This window comes from Pristiophorus japonicus, chromosome 5 (assembly GCF_044704955.1).
Source record: "Pristiophorus japonicus isolate sPriJap1 chromosome 5, sPriJap1.hap1, whole genome shotgun sequence".
In the NCBI taxonomy this organism is placed as follows: Eukaryota; Metazoa; Chordata; class Chondrichthyes; family Pristiophoridae; genus Pristiophorus; species Pristiophorus japonicus.
Window position 1 is genome coordinate 302,496,973 of NC_091981.1, and position 15,944 is coordinate 302,512,916.

At 49.2% G+C, this 15,944-nt stretch overlaps 1 protein-coding gene across 1 annotated transcript in view; it reads right to left on the minus strand.

Annotated features, from left to right (window-relative positions):
- LOC139264187 (nuclear receptor-binding protein 2-like) overlaps positions 1–15,944 on the minus strand; it is a 125,343-nt gene that overhangs the window by 15,019 nt on the left and 94,380 nt on the right. Inside the window, exons 9-10 of the mRNA XM_070880273.1 lie at positions 12,866–12,924; positions 1,449–1,544 (exon numbers count right to left, since the gene is read on the minus strand). Of these exons, the coding sequence (XP_070736374.1) occupies positions 1,449–1,544; positions 12,866–12,924 (155 nt within the window). The remainder of the gene's footprint in view (positions 1–1,448; positions 1,545–12,865; positions 12,925–15,944) is intronic.

The following is a 15,944-nucleotide window of genomic DNA, read 5'->3' on the forward strand; positions in this document are numbered from 1 at the left end:
CTTAATAGATCCTCTGAACACTTTTATATCCGGAAGGTTGTTTGTGTCCTCCTTAGTGAATACTGAACCAAAGTACTTGTTCAATTGGTCTGCCATTTCTTTGTTCCCCGTTATGACTTCCCCTGATTCTAACTGCAGGGGACCTACGTTTGTCTTTACTAACCTTTTTCTCTTTACATACCTATAGAAACTTTTGCAATCCGCCTTAATGTTCCCTGCAAGCTTCTTCTCGTACTCCATTTTCCCTGCCCTAATCAAACCCTTTGTCCTCCTCTGCTGAGTTCTAAATTTCTCCCAGTCCCCAGGTTCGCTGCTATTTCTGGCCAATTTGTATGCCATTTCCTTGGCTTTAATAGTATCCCTGATTTCCCTAGATAGCCACGGTTGAGCCACCTTCCCTTTTTTATTTTTACGCCAGACAGGAATGTACAATTGTTGTAATTCATCCATGCGTTCTCTAAATGTCTGCCATTGCCCATCCACAGTCAACCCCTTAAGTATCATTAGCCAATCTATCTTAGCCAATTCATGCCTCATACCTTCAAAGTTACCCTTCTTTAAGTTCTGGACCATGGTCTCTGAATTAACTGTTTCATTCTCCATCCTAATGCAGAATTCCACTATAGGATAAACACTGCCCCCTCACACTATAGGATACACACTGCCCCCTCACACTATAGGACACACACTGCCCCCCTCACAATATAGGATACACACTGCCCCTCACACTATAGGATACATACTGCCCCCTCACACTATAGGATACACACTGTCCCTCACACTATAGGATACACACTGCCCCCTCACACTATAGGACACACACTGCCCCCCTCACACTATAGGATACACACTGCCCCTCACACTATAGGATACACACTGCCCCCCTCACAATATAGGATACACACTGCCCCTCACACTATAGGATACATACTGCCCCCTCACACTATAGGATACACACTGTCCCTCACACCATAGGATACATACTGCCCCCTCACACTATAGGACACACACTGCCCCCTCACACTATAGGATACATACTGCCCCCTCACACTATAGGACACACACTGCTCCCCACACTATAGGATACACACTGCCCCCTCACACTATAGGATACACACTGCCCCTCACACTATAGGATACACACTGCCCCTCACACGAAAGGATACACACTGCCCCTCACACTATAGGATACACACTGCCCCTCACACGAAAGGATACACACTGCCCCTCACACTATAGGATACATACTGCCCCTCACACTATAGGATACACACTGCCCCTCACACTATAGAATACATACTGTCCCTCACACTATAGGACACACACTGCTCCCCACACTATAGGATACACACTGCCCCTCACACTATAGGATACACACTGCCCCTCACACGAAAGGATACACACTGCCCCTCAGTATTTTATGATCCTATATTGGGTCCAGTCCTTACCTTCATCAAAGTGTTCTCGAGAGATTGGCTGGCGGTGGCGATGGATTGTGGAGACACGCTGTTGTCCGCACTCCTCACGACCTCCAGCACTGCCATCTGATGGAGCAAAAGGTAACCGCTGGGAACATTCAAATCTGCAACCTCTGGTTCACAGCTATCTCTCACACAGGCATTGACGACACAGCAACTCCACACATTAATATACATAGAGTACAGCATACAGTCACACACACCCAGACTGACACACATACACCACACACACCCAGACTGACACACATACACCACACACACCCAGACTGACACACATACACCACACACACCCAGACTGACACACACACACCACACACCCAGACTGACACACATACACCACACACACCCAGACTGACACACATACACCACACACACCCAGACTGACACACACACAGCCTGACACACACCCAGACTGACACACATACACCACACACACCCAGACTGACACACATACACCACACACACCCAGACTGACACACACACAGCCTGACACACACCCAGACTGACACACATACACCACACACACCCAGACTGACACACATACACCACACACACCCAGACTGACACACACACACAGACTGACACACACACAGCCTGACACACACACAGCCTGACACACACACAGACACACACACACAGACTGACACACATACACCACACACACCCAGACTGACACACATACACCACACACACCCAGACTGACACACACACAGCCTGACACACACCCAGACTGACACACATACACCACACACACCCAGACTGACACACACACACAGACTGACACACACACAGACTGACACACACACAGCACACACACACAGACACACACACACAGACTGACACACACACGCCACGCACCCACAGACTGACACACACAGCCTGACACACACCCAGACTGACACACATACACCACACACACCCAGACTGACACACACACAGCCTGACACACACACAGACTGACACACACACAGACTGACACACACACAGCACACACACACAGACACACACACAGACTGACACACACACGCCACGCACCCACAGACTGACACACACACACCACATACACTGACTGACACACACACAGACTGACACACACACCACACACACTGACTGACACACACAGATACACACACACCCAGACTGACACATACACACCACACACACCCAGACTGACACATACACACCACACACACACAGACTGACACACACACAGATGCACACACACAGACTGACACACACAGACTCACACACACAGACTGACTCACACACACAGACTGACTCACTCACACACACACACACACACACACACACACACATACGCACACACACACACTCACCCACTCACACACACACCCAGACTGACACACACACACACACACACACAGTCACACAGACACATTCACACAGACACACTCACACAGACACACTCACACAGACACACACACACACTCATCATCATCAGAGGCGGTCCCTCGAAACGAGGATGACTTGCTTCCACGTTAAAAAAGGATGAGTTCACAGATGTTTTGAAAGAAGGTCTCGAACTACATCCTGAAGGGTGGAAGATGCCTGTGTGTGGATTTTTTTTATGTGTGGTGGCTGTTGCACACCAGCCACCACACGGGCTTGACTGAGCTCGGTCTTGGTCCATTGGCAAGGATTACCCAAGACTAACTGGAGACCTGCTCTATTGCACGGACCCAGTGCGCACACATATCGCAGTGTGGGCTGGGCTCGTGCTGCCCCTGGGCCCCTGGCCCCGAACTCGCGCCTCTCCTGGGCCCCGATCACGTCGCTCTACAATCTCTCGCCGCTCCTTCGCCCCGACCTCGCTGCTCCTGCTGTACCTGCCCACGCTCCAATCAGCGACCTGGACCGTGGTGATGTCACTCTTTGCTGCCGTCGCCCTCCTGCACCAGCTCGCACCGTACCCTGCCGCGGTACACCGTCACGCTCATGGCCGGCACTCGTCACTCCGGTTATGGCCCCGACCTGCCGCTGATGGTCTCTCTCTGGCCGGGGCCACCACGCTGATAGAAAACAGAGTTGTGGTGAATGGCTGTTTGTTGGACTGGTCGGAGGTATACAGTGGCATTCCTCAAGACTCAGTACTAGGAACACTGCTGCTTCTGATATACATTAATGGCTTGGACTTGTAGGTCGAGGGCACAATTTTGAAATTTGCAGATGACATGACACTTGGAAGAGTAGTAAACAGTGAGGAAGATAGTAATAGACTTCAAGAAGGTAGCCGGGCTGGTGGAATGTCGGGAACCTGGCAGATTAAATTCAATGCAGAGAAGTGTAAGGTGGTACATTTTGATAGGACCGAGGAGAGACCATATGTACCGAATGGTAGTTTTAAAGTGGGTGCAAGAACAGAGAGACCTGAGGGGTGCGGGTGCACAAATCTTTGAAGGTGACAGAACACATTAGCAAAGCAGTTAATGAAGCATAGAGGTTCCTGGAAGTACAAAAGCCAAGAAGTTATGCTAAACCTGTATAAAACACCAGTTCTGCCCCAGCCGGAGTATTGGGTCCAATTCTAGCCACTGCACTTTAGGAAGGAAGTGAAGGATGTGGAGATATTTACTCAAACGGTTCCAGGGATGAGGGAATACAGTTACTTGGAGAGACTGGAGAAGCTGGGGTTGTTCTCCTGGGAGCAGAGCCCAAGAGGAGATTTGATCGTGGTGTTTAAAATCACGAAGGATTTAGACAGAGTGAATAAAGAAAAACTGTTTCCAGTGGCTGAAGGGTCGATAAAGAGAGGGACACGGATTTAAGGTGATTGGCAAAAGAACCGGAGGCAACATAAGGAAAAAGCCTTTTTTACCCACCGAGTGGTTAGGATTTGGAATGGACTATACCTGATAGGGTGCTGAAGATTAACCTGCTGCAACTGTACAGGGTATTGGTGAGGCCGCACCTGGAGTACTGCGTGCAGTTTTGGTCACCTTACTTAAGGAAGGATATACTAGCTTTGGAGGGGTACAGAGACGATTCACTAGGCTGATTCCGGAGATGAGGGGGTTACCTTATGATGATAGATTGAATAGACTGGGTCTTTACTCGTTGGAGTTCAGAAGGATGAGGCGTGATCTTATAGAAACATTTAAAATAATGAAAGGGATAGACAAGATAGAGGCAGAGAGGTTGTTTCCACTGGTCGGGGAGACTAGAACTAGGGGGCACAGCCTCAAAATACGGGGGAGCCAATTTAAAACCGAGTTAAGAAGGAATTTCTTCTCCCAGAGGGTTGTGAATCTGTGGAATTCTCTGCCCAAGGAAGCAGTTGAGTCTAGCTCATTGAATGTATTCAAGTCACAGATCGATAGATTTTTAAACAATAAGGGAATTAAGGGTTACGGGGAGCGGGCGGGTAAGTGGAGCTGAGTCCACGGCCAGATCAGCCATGATCTTGTTGAATGGCGGAGCAGGCTCGAGGGGCTAGATGGCCTACTCCTGTTCCTAATTCTTATGTTCTTATGCTCTTCAAAACGGAATTGGATAAATACGTGAAGGAGAAAAATTTGGAGGGATATGGGGAAGGAACGGGGTAAGTGGGACTAACTGGGCTGCTCTTCGAAAGAGCCAGTGCAGATTTAATAATAATAATAAAAAACTTTTATTTATACGTCTCAAGGCACTCCACAGCAGTGTTAACAAGATAACACAGATAGATTTGACACCGAGCCACGAAAGAAGAATTTACAGCAGGTGACCAAAAGCTTGATTAAAGAGGTAGGTTTAAAGGAGTGTCTTAAAGGAGGAAGGAGAGGTGGAGAGGCGTGGTGGTTTAGGGAGGGAGTCCTAGAGCTTAGGGCCCAGGCAGCTGAAGGCACGGCCACCAATGGTTGAGCGATTATAATCAGGGATGTTCAGGAGGGCAGAATTAGAGGAGTGCAGAGATCTCGGGGGGTTGTGAGGCTGAGAGAGATTACAGAGATAGGGAGGGGCGAGGGCCATGGAGGGATTTGTAAACAAGGATGAGAGTGGGCTGAATGATGACTTGATGGGCCGAACGGCCTCCTTGTGTGCTTCTATTCTATGATTCTATCCATGTCACCACCATTCCTTGCATACATTAAATTTAGCAAAATCCTCTTATGCAGCATCATATGCAAACCCATATAGACAACATTGACTGAATTTCCTTTATCAATGCACTGTTAGTTCCTCAAGGGACTCAATTAAATTTGTCAGATGTTACTTATCTTTCACAAATCCATCCTGGCTGTCCTTAATTAAGTCTTGTGTTTCTAAGGCCAGTATTACATTTTACACTATTATGGTCTCCGAAAGTTTACCCATTACAGTTTTTGTGCCAGAGTGCTTGTGGAAAGGTAATGAACTGTAATTTTCACTACAATAGGATCATTCATGACTTAGACTTGATTATTGCTTTATAATTCCCGGACAAGTCTCTGCAACATTCCAATATGTTTCATCTTTAGTTTGACACTTGCCAGGAGAGTACCGCCCAAATAAAGGGTATGAGCAGTCCATTTCAACACATCTTTCAGGCCTTCAGCACGTCTATCCATTGGTGTTGAATTGAATAATTTTGTATTCTGGGCTTGTAAATACCAGAAGGAGGAATGAGCCTATCCATTCTTGCATTATCTTAAAAATGTTTACGTAAGAGACGAGGGAAGGGGGTGAGGGAGGAGGCACAAATAGAATATAAAACAGAACACTTACTGCTAGCAAATTCATGATGGTGTGATCCGTTTCTCCAAAGAGTGCTTCACAGAATCAAATACTCATCCAAGGACAAGGATAATCATTATACACACACACACACACACACAGTCGCGCACACACACAGTCGCACACACACACAGTCTCACACACACAGTCACACACACACACAGTCACACACATACACAGTCACACAGACTGACGCACACACACACAGTCACACAGACTGACGCACACACACACACAGTCACCCACACCCAGACTGACACACACACACACAGTCACACAGACTGACGCACACACACACACACAGTCACCCACACCCAGACTGACACACACACACAGTCGCACACACTCACACACACACTCACACAAACACAGTCACACACACTCACTCACACACACACACACACTCACACACACATAGTCACACTCACACACAGTCTCACATACACACTCACACACTCTCACACACATACGCACAATCACACAGACTGACACACACTCACACACAGTCACACACACACTCAGTCACACAGTCTCACACACACAGTCGCACACACACTCACACACACACACAGTCACACACAGTCTCACACACACACACACTGACACAGACCGACAGTCACCAACTGACAGTCAGCTGAATAGTGTATAAACATCTATAGTTCTCTTCTGCTGTTCACTCCTCACATCCCATCTCTCCAGCTGCCTTCCCTCAACTCTTTTCATCGTCTGTCCTTTCCTTCCAACTCTTCTCCTATTTCCCACTTTCCCCTTCACTTTGTTTCCCCTTCTCCACACTCCCCCCATTTTGCTGCCTTCACTGAGCAAGCAGGAATCAACTTCTCCCCTCGAATCCCCTCTGCACCTCCTCCACCTCCCTCTCCCCCCCACTCCCCTCGAATACCCTCTGCACCTCCTCCACCTCCCTCTCCCCCCCACTCCCCACCGCTCCCCTCTGCACCTCCTCCACCTCCCTCTCCCCCCCACTCCCCACCGCTCCCCTCTGCACCTCCTCCACCTCCCTCTCCCCCCCACTCCTCTCGAATCCCCTCTGCACCTCCTCCACCTCCCTCTCCCAGCCACTGCCCTCGAATCCCCTCTGCACCTCCCTCTCCCCATCTCTGCCTCTCCCCTCTGCTCCCCTCCACTTAAGGAAGTGGCCCTCGAAATAGTGGATGCATTGATGGTCATTTTCCAACAGTCTATCGATTCTGGATCAGTTCCTGTGGACTGGAGGGTAGCTAATGTAACACCACTTTTTATAAAAGGAGGGAGAGAGAAAACGGGTAATTATAGACCAGTTAGCTTGATATCAGTCGTGGGGAAAATGTTGAAATCAATCATTAAGGATGAAATAGCAGCACATTTGGAAAGCAGTGACAGGATCGGACCAAGTCAGCATGGATTTATGAAAGGGAAATCGTGCTTGACGAATCTCCTGGAATTTTTTGAGGATGTAACTAGTAGAGTGGACAAGGGAGAACCAGTGGATGTGGTGTATTTGGACTTTCAAAAGGCTTTTGACAAGGTCCCACACAAGAGATTGGCGTGCAAAATTAAAGCACATGGTATTGGGGGTAATGAACTGACGTGGATAGAGAACTGGTTGGCAGACAGGAAGCGGAGAGTCAGGATAAACGGGTCCTTTTCGGAATGCCAGGCAGTGACTAGTGGAGTGCCGCAGGGCTCAGTGCTGGGACCCCAGCTATTTACAATATACATCAATGATTTAGATGAAGGAATTGAGTGTAATATCTCCAAGTTTGCAGATGACACTAAGCTGGGTGGCGGTGTGAGCTGTGAGGAGGATGCTAAGAGGCTGCAGGGTGACTTGGACAGGTTAGGTGAGTGGGCAAATGCATGGCAGATGCAGTATAATGTGGATAAATGTGCGGTTATCCACTTTGGTGGCAAAAACACGAAGGCAGAATATTATCTGAATGGCGGCAGATTAGGAAAAGGGGAGGTGCAACGAGACCTGGGTGTCATGGTTCATCAGTCATTGAAAGTTGCCATGCAGGTTCAGCAGGTGGTGAAGAAGGCAAATGGTATGTTGGCCTTCATAGCTAAGGGATTTGAGTGGAGGAGCAGGGAGTTCTTATTGCAGTTGTACAGGGCCTTGGTAAGGCCACACCTGGAATATTGTGTTCAGTTTTGCTCCGCTAATCTGAGGAAGGATGTTCTTGCTATTGAGGGAGTGCAGCGAAGGTTCACCAGACTGATTCGACATATGAGGAGAGACTGGATCGACTGGGCCTGTATTCACTGGAGTTTAGACGGATGAGAGGGGATCTCATAGAAACATATAAAATTCTGACGGGACAGGACAGGTTAGATGCGAGAAGAATGTTCCCGAAGTTGGGGAAGTCCAGAACCAGAAGACACAGTCTAAGGATAAGGGGTAGGCCATTTAGGAATGAGATGAGGAGAAACTTCTTCACTCAGAGAGTTGTTAACCTGTGGAATTCCCTGCCGCAGAGAGTTGTTGAGGCCAGTTCATTGGATATATTCAAAAGGGAGTTAGATATGGCCCTTACGGCTAAAGGGTTCAAGGGGTATGGAGAGAAAGCAGGAAAGGAGTACTGAGGGAATGATCAGCCATGATTATATTGAATGGTGGTGCAGGCTCGAAGGGCCGAATGGCCTACTCCTGCACCTATTTTCTATGTTTCTATGTAAACCCCGGCACGGACCCACGGGGCCCAATGGCTTGTTTCTGTGCTGTAAATTTCTCTCCACTCCCAGCCCCCCTCCTCCCCTCCCTCCTCCCCCATTACCCCCTTCCCTTCCCCTCCTCTCCCATTATCCCCCCCCCATCCTGTTCCATAGCCCCCCTCGCCTCCACTCTCATTACCCCCTCCCCTCGCCTGCCCTCTCATTCTCTCTTCCCCTCCCCTCCCTTCCCATTGCCCCCTCCCCTCCCCTCCCATAACCCCCTCCCCTCCCTTCCCCACCTCTCCCATTCCCTCTCCTCTCCTCTCCCATTACTCCATCTCCTCCCCTCCTCTCCCATAACCACCTCCCCTTCCCTCCCCACCTCTCCCATTACCCCTCCCCTCCCCAGCTCTCCCATTCCCCCTCCCCTCCTCTCCCATTACCCCATCTCCTCCCCCCCTCTCCCATAATCACCTCCCCTCCCCTCCCCACCTCTCCCATTAACCCTCCCCTCCCCACCTCTCCCATTACCCCTGCCCTCCCCACCTCTCCCATTACCTCTCCCCTCCCCAGCTCTCCCATTCCCTCCATCCCCTCCCCACCTCTCCCATTCCCCCCTCCCCTCCCCTCCCATTCCCCCTCCCCTCCCCTCCTCTCCCATGACCCCCTCCCCTCCCCTCCCATTCACCCCCTCCAATCCCCTCCTCTCCCATTCCCCCCTCGCCTCCCCTCCCATTACCCCCTCCCCTCCTCTCCCATTTCCCCCTTCCCTCCTCTCCCATTCACTCCCTCCCATCCCCTCCACTCCCATTCATCCCCTCCCCTCCCCACCTCTCCCATTCCCCTCCTGTCCTCCTCTCCCATCCCCCTCCCCTCCCCCCATTACCCCCTCCCCTCCTCTCCCATTCCCTCCCACCCCTCCTCTCCCATTACCCCCTCCTCTCCCATTCCCTCCCTCCCATCCCCTCCTATCCCATTACCCCCTCCCCTCCTCTGCTATTACTCCCTCCCCTCGTCCACAAACCCCCTCCCCCACAACCCCCCTCCCCCCGTTATAGAAACATAGAAACATAGAAAATAGGTGCAGGAGTAGGCCATTCGGCCCTTCTAGCCTGCACCGCCATTCAATGAGTTCATGGCTGAACATTCAATTTCAGTACCCCATTCCTGCTTTCTCGCCATACCCCTTGATCCCCCTAGTAGTACGGACCTCATCTAACTCCTTTTTGAATATATTTAGTGAATTGGCCTCAACAACTTTCTGTGGTAGAGAATTCCACAGGTTCACCACTCTCTGGGTGAAAAAGTTCCTCCGCATCTCGGTCCTAAATGGCTTACCCCTTATCCTTAGACTGTGACCTCTGGTTGTGGACTTCCCCAACATTGGGAACATTCTTCCTGCATCTAACCTGTCTAACCCCGTCAGAATTTTAAATGTTTCTATGAGGTCCCCTCTCATTCTTCTGAACTCCATTGAATACAAGCCCAGTTGATCCAGTCTTTCTTGATAGGTCAGTCCCGCCATCCCGGGAATCAGTCTGGTGAACCTTCGCTGCACTCCCTCAATAGCAAGAATGTCCTTCCTCAGGTTAGGAGACCAAAACTGTACACAATACTCCAGGTGTGGCCTCACCAATGCCCTGTACAACTGTAGCAACACCTCCCTGCCCCTGTACTCAAATCCCCTCGCTATGAAGGCCAACATGCCATTTGCTTTCTTAACCGCCTGCTGCACCTGCATGCCAACCTTCAATGACTGATGTACCATGACACCCAGGTCTCTTTGCACCTCCCCTTTTCCTAATCTGTCACCATTCAGATAATAGTCTGTCTCTCTGTTTTTACCACCAAAGTGGATAACCTCACATTTATCCACATTATACTTCATCTGCCATGCATTTGCCCACTCACCTAACCTATCCAAGTCGCTCTGCAGCCTCACAGCATCCTCCTCGCAGCTCACACTGCCACCCAACTTAGTGTCATCCGCAAATTTGGAGATACTACATTTAATCCCCTCATCTAAATCATTAATGTACAGTGTGAACAGCTGGGGCCCCAGCACAGAACCTTGCGGTACCCCACTAGTCACTGCCTGCCATTCTGAAAAGTACCCATTTACTCCTACTCTTTGCTTCCTGTCTGACAACCAGTTCTCAATCCATGTCAGCACACTACCCCCAATCCCATATGCTCCAACCTTGCACATCAATCTCTTGTGTGGGACCTTGTCGAACGCCTTCTGAAAGTCCAAATATACCACATCAACTGGTTCTCCCTTGTCCACTCTACTGGAAACATCCTCAAAAAATTCCAGAAGATTTGTCAAGCATGATTTCCCTTTCACAAATCCATGCTGACTTGGACCTATCATGTCACCTCTTTCCAAATGCACTGCTATGACATCCTTAATAATTGATTCCATCATTTTACCCACTACCGATGTCAGGCTGACCGGTCTATAATTCCCTGTTTTCTCTCTCCCTCCTTTTTTAAAAAATGGGATTACATTGGCTACCCTCCACTCCATAGGAACTGATCCAGAGTCAATGGAATGTTGGAAAATGACTGTCAATGCATCCACTATTTCCAAGGCCACCTCCTTAATACTCTGGGATACAGTCCATCAGGCCCTGCGGATTTATCGGCCTTCAATCCCATCAATTTCCCCAACACAATTTCCCGGCTAATAAGGATTTCCCTCAGTTCCTCCTCCTTACTAGACCCCCCGACCCCTTTTTTAACCGGAAGGTTGTTCGTGTCCTCCTTCGTGAATACCGAACCAAAGTACTTGTTCAATTGGTCCGCCATTTCTTTGTTCCCCGTTATGACTTCCCCTGATTCTGACTGCAGGGGACCTACGTTTGTCTTTACTAACCTTTTTCTCTTTACATATCTATAGAAACTTTTGCAATCCGTCTTAATGTTCCCTGCAAGCTTCTTCTCATACTCCATTTTCCCTGCCCTAATCAAACCCTTTGTCCTCCTCTGCTGAGTTCTAAATTTCTCCCAGTCCCCAGGTTCGCTGTTATTTCTGGCCAATTTGTATGCCACTTCCTTGGCTTTAATACTATCCCTGATTTCCCTTGATAGCCACGGTTGAGCCACCTTCCCTTTTTTATTTTTATGCCAGACAGGAATGTACAATTGTTGTAGTTCATCCATGCGGTCTCTAAATGTCTGCCATTGCCCATCCACAGTTAACCCCTTAAGTATCATTCGCCAATCCATCCCAGCCAATTCACGCCTCATACCTTCAAAGTTAGCCTTCTTTAAGTTCTGGACCATGGTCTCTGAATTAACTGTTTCATTCTCCATCCTAATGCAGAATTCCACCATATTATGGTCACTCTTCCCCAAGGGGCCTCGCACAACGAGATTGCTAATTAATCCTCTCTCATTACATAACACCCAGTCTAAGATGGCCTCCCCCCTAGTTGGTTCCTCGACATATTGGTCTAAAAAACCATCCCTTATGCACTCCAGGAAATCCCCCTCCACCGTATTGCTTCCAGTTTGGTTAGCCCAATCTATGTGCATATTAAAGTCACCCATTATAACTGCTGCACCTTTATTGCACGCATCCCTAATTTCATGTTTGATGCCCTCCCCAACATCACTACTACTGTTTGGAGGTCTGTACACAACTCCCACTAACGTTTTTTGCCCTTTGGTGTTCTGCAGCTCTACCCATATAGATTCCACATCATCCAAGCTAATGTCCTTCCTAACTATTGCCTTAATCTCCTCCTTAACCAGCAATGCTACCCCACCTCCTTTTCCTTTTATTCTATCCTTCCTGAATGTTGAATACCCCTGGATGTTGAGTTCCCAGCCCTGATCATCCTGGAGCCACGTCTCCGTAATCCCAATCACATCATATTTGTTAACATCTATTTGCACAGTTAATTCATCCACCTTATTGCGGATACTCCTTGCATTAAGACACGAATTTCCCAGAGCAGTCCCCGAGGACACTGCCCCCCCACCCCCCAGCACCAACGTCCCTCTCAGCTCCCTACCTCCAGCGCACAGATTCCAAATGCAAAGATATCCAGCGCTGTCGTGTCCTTACCCTGAGCTGTAAACACAAGAACACCAGTTAGTGGTTCCGCAACGTACTGTTGAAGGAAACCATCCCAGATACACTCTATCAACTATGAAACTATGCCCTCTGGCTCTAGTCTCTCCAGCCCGGGGGAAACAACGTCTTAACATCTACCCTGTCAATCCCCCTCAGAATCTGGTATGTTTCAATGAGATCACCTCTCGTCCTTCTAAACTCCAGAGAGTATGGGCCCAACCGACTCAATCTCTCCTCATAGGACAGGACTCTCATCCCAGGAATCAACTCAGTGAACCTTCTTTGCACCAGCTCTAAGGCAAGTATATGCTTCCTCAGACAATTGGAGCAGGACTTCTTCATTCTTATACTCTATCCCCTTGCAATAAAGGCCAACATATCATTTGCCTTCCTAATTACTTGCTGTACCTGCATACTAACTCTCTGTGTTTCCGATATGATGATATTGAAATCTCTGTAAACACCAGCATTTAATAATTGCTCACCATTTAAAAATACTCTGCTTTCTATTCTACCTACCAAAGTGAATAACCTCACATTTCTCCACATTAAACTCCATCTGCCACCTTACTGCCCACTCACTCAGTCTGTCTATATCCCTTTGCAGACGCTGTATGTTCTCCTCACAGCTTACTGTCCCACCTAGCTTTGTATCATCAGCAAACTTGGATACATTACACTCGGTCCCTTCATCTCGGTCATTAATATAGATTGTAACTAGCTGGGGCCCCAGCACTGATCCCTGCGTCACCCCATATTCACTGTTTGCCAACCCGAATATGAAGCATTTATCCCGACTCTGTCCGTTAACCATGCTAACACATTACCTCTAATCCCATCAGCCCTTTTCTTGTACAGTAACTTATTATGTGGCACCTTATCGAATGCCTTTTGTAAACTGTGACCAGTTCTGGTCACCAAGATACGGGAAAGATATTGAACTGCCGGAGGCAGCACAGTGAGAGCCATGATTCAGATCCCCGAAGCGGCACCTAACGGGCAGACCATTGTTTGCAGATGACACTAAGCTGGGTGACAGTGTGAGCTATGAGGAGGACGCTAAGAGGCTGCAGGGTGACTTGGACAGGTTAGGTGAGTGGGCAAATGGATGGCAGATGCAGTATAATGTGGATAAATGTGAGGCTATCCACTTTGGTGGCAAAAACAGGAAGGCAGAAAATTATCTGAATGGTGACAGATTAGGAAAAGGGGAGGTGCAACGAGACCTGGGTGTCATGGTACATCAGTTATTGAAAGTGGGCATGCAGGTACAGCAGGCGGTGAAGAAGGCAAATGGTATGTTGGCCTTCATAGCTAGGGGATTTGGGTTTGGGGCAGGGAGGTCTTACTGCAGTTGTACATGACCTTGGTGAGGTCCCACCTTGAATATTGTTTTCAGTTTTGGTCTCCTAATCTGAGGAAGGACATTCTTGCTATTGAGGGAGTGCAGCGAAGGTTCACCAGACTGATTCCCGGGATGGCAGGACTGACATATGAGGAAAGGCTTATATTCATTGGAATTTAGAAGAATGAGAGGAGATCTCATAGAAACATAAAATTCTGATGGGATTGGACAGGTTTGATGCAGGAAGAATGCTCCCGTTGTTGGGGAAGTCCAGAACCAGGGGTCACAGTCTAAGGATAAGGGGTAAGCCATCTCGGACCGAGATGAGAAGAAACTCCTTCACTCAGAGAATTGTGAACCTGTGGAATTCTCTACCACAGAGAGTTGTTGAGGCCAGTTCGTTAGATATATTCAAAAGGGAGTTAGATGTGGCCCTTATGGCTAAAGGGATCAAGGGGTATGGAGAGAAAGCAGGAAATGGGTGCTGAGGGAATGATCAGCCATGAACTCATTGAATGGCGGTGCAGGCTCGAAGGGCCAAATGGCCTACTCCTGCACCTATTTTCTATGTTTCTATGCATCCTTACGGCTCCAAGCCAGTGTAATCCACAGCACAGAAAGATGCTACGCAGCCCAACTGGAGCAGGGCAGTGTATATACTGCACGTGAGCCGCCTCGCACCCTGTCCCCTCATCCAGTCCCTTCTCCCTCAGGAATGCCTCAACCCTCCAAGCCCTTGGCTTCACCCACTCCTTGTGGCCAGTTCCATATTCTCACACTCACTGCGTAAAGAAATTGCTCAGCGTTGGTTGTTTGATCTGTCAGCGACTATCTCTTATATGCACGGCCCTCTTGCTCTGGGCTCACCCAGCAGTGCACACAGTCTGTCCAAGCCCACTCTGCCGAACCCCTTCAGCATTTCACAGCCCTCCGTGAACCCCAGCATGCTCATTCTGTCTGGATACCTGCATCCTCAACATCATCATCATAGGCACTCCCTCGGAATCGAGGAAGACTTGCTTCCACGCTAAAAATGAGTCCTTAGGTGGCTGAACAGTCCAATACAGGAACCACAGTCACTGTCACAGATGGGGCAGATAGTCATTGAGGGAAGGGGTGGGTGGGACAGGTTTGCCGCACGCTCCTTCCGCTGCCTGCGCTTGGTTTCTGCATGCTCTCGGCGATGAGACTCGAGGTGCTCAGCGCCCTCCTGGATGCACTTCCTTCGCTTTGGGAGGTCTTTGGCCAGGGACTCCGAGGTGTCAGTGGGGATGCTGTACTTTATCAGGGAGGCTTTGAGGGTGTCCTCGTAACGTTTCCACTGCCCACCTTTGGCTCGTTTGCCGTGAAGGAGTTCTGAGTAGAGCGCTTGCTTTGGGAGTCTCGTGTCGGTCATGCGAACAATGTGGCCCTGCCCAGCGGAGCTGAACACGTGTGGTCAGTGCTTCAATGCTGGGGATGTTGGCCTGGTTGAGGACGCTAATGTTGGTGCACCTGTCTTTCAGGGGATTTGCAGGATCTTGCGAAGCGATCGTTGGTGGTATTTCTCCAGCGACTTGAGGTGTCTCCATTCTCACAACTCTGGCAGCAGCCTTCTTCACCGTCCCTGAACTTTCTCCCGTGCTTCTAGATCAGCTGGCAGGGCTGGTGAGGGGTCGATCGGGGTTTTGAG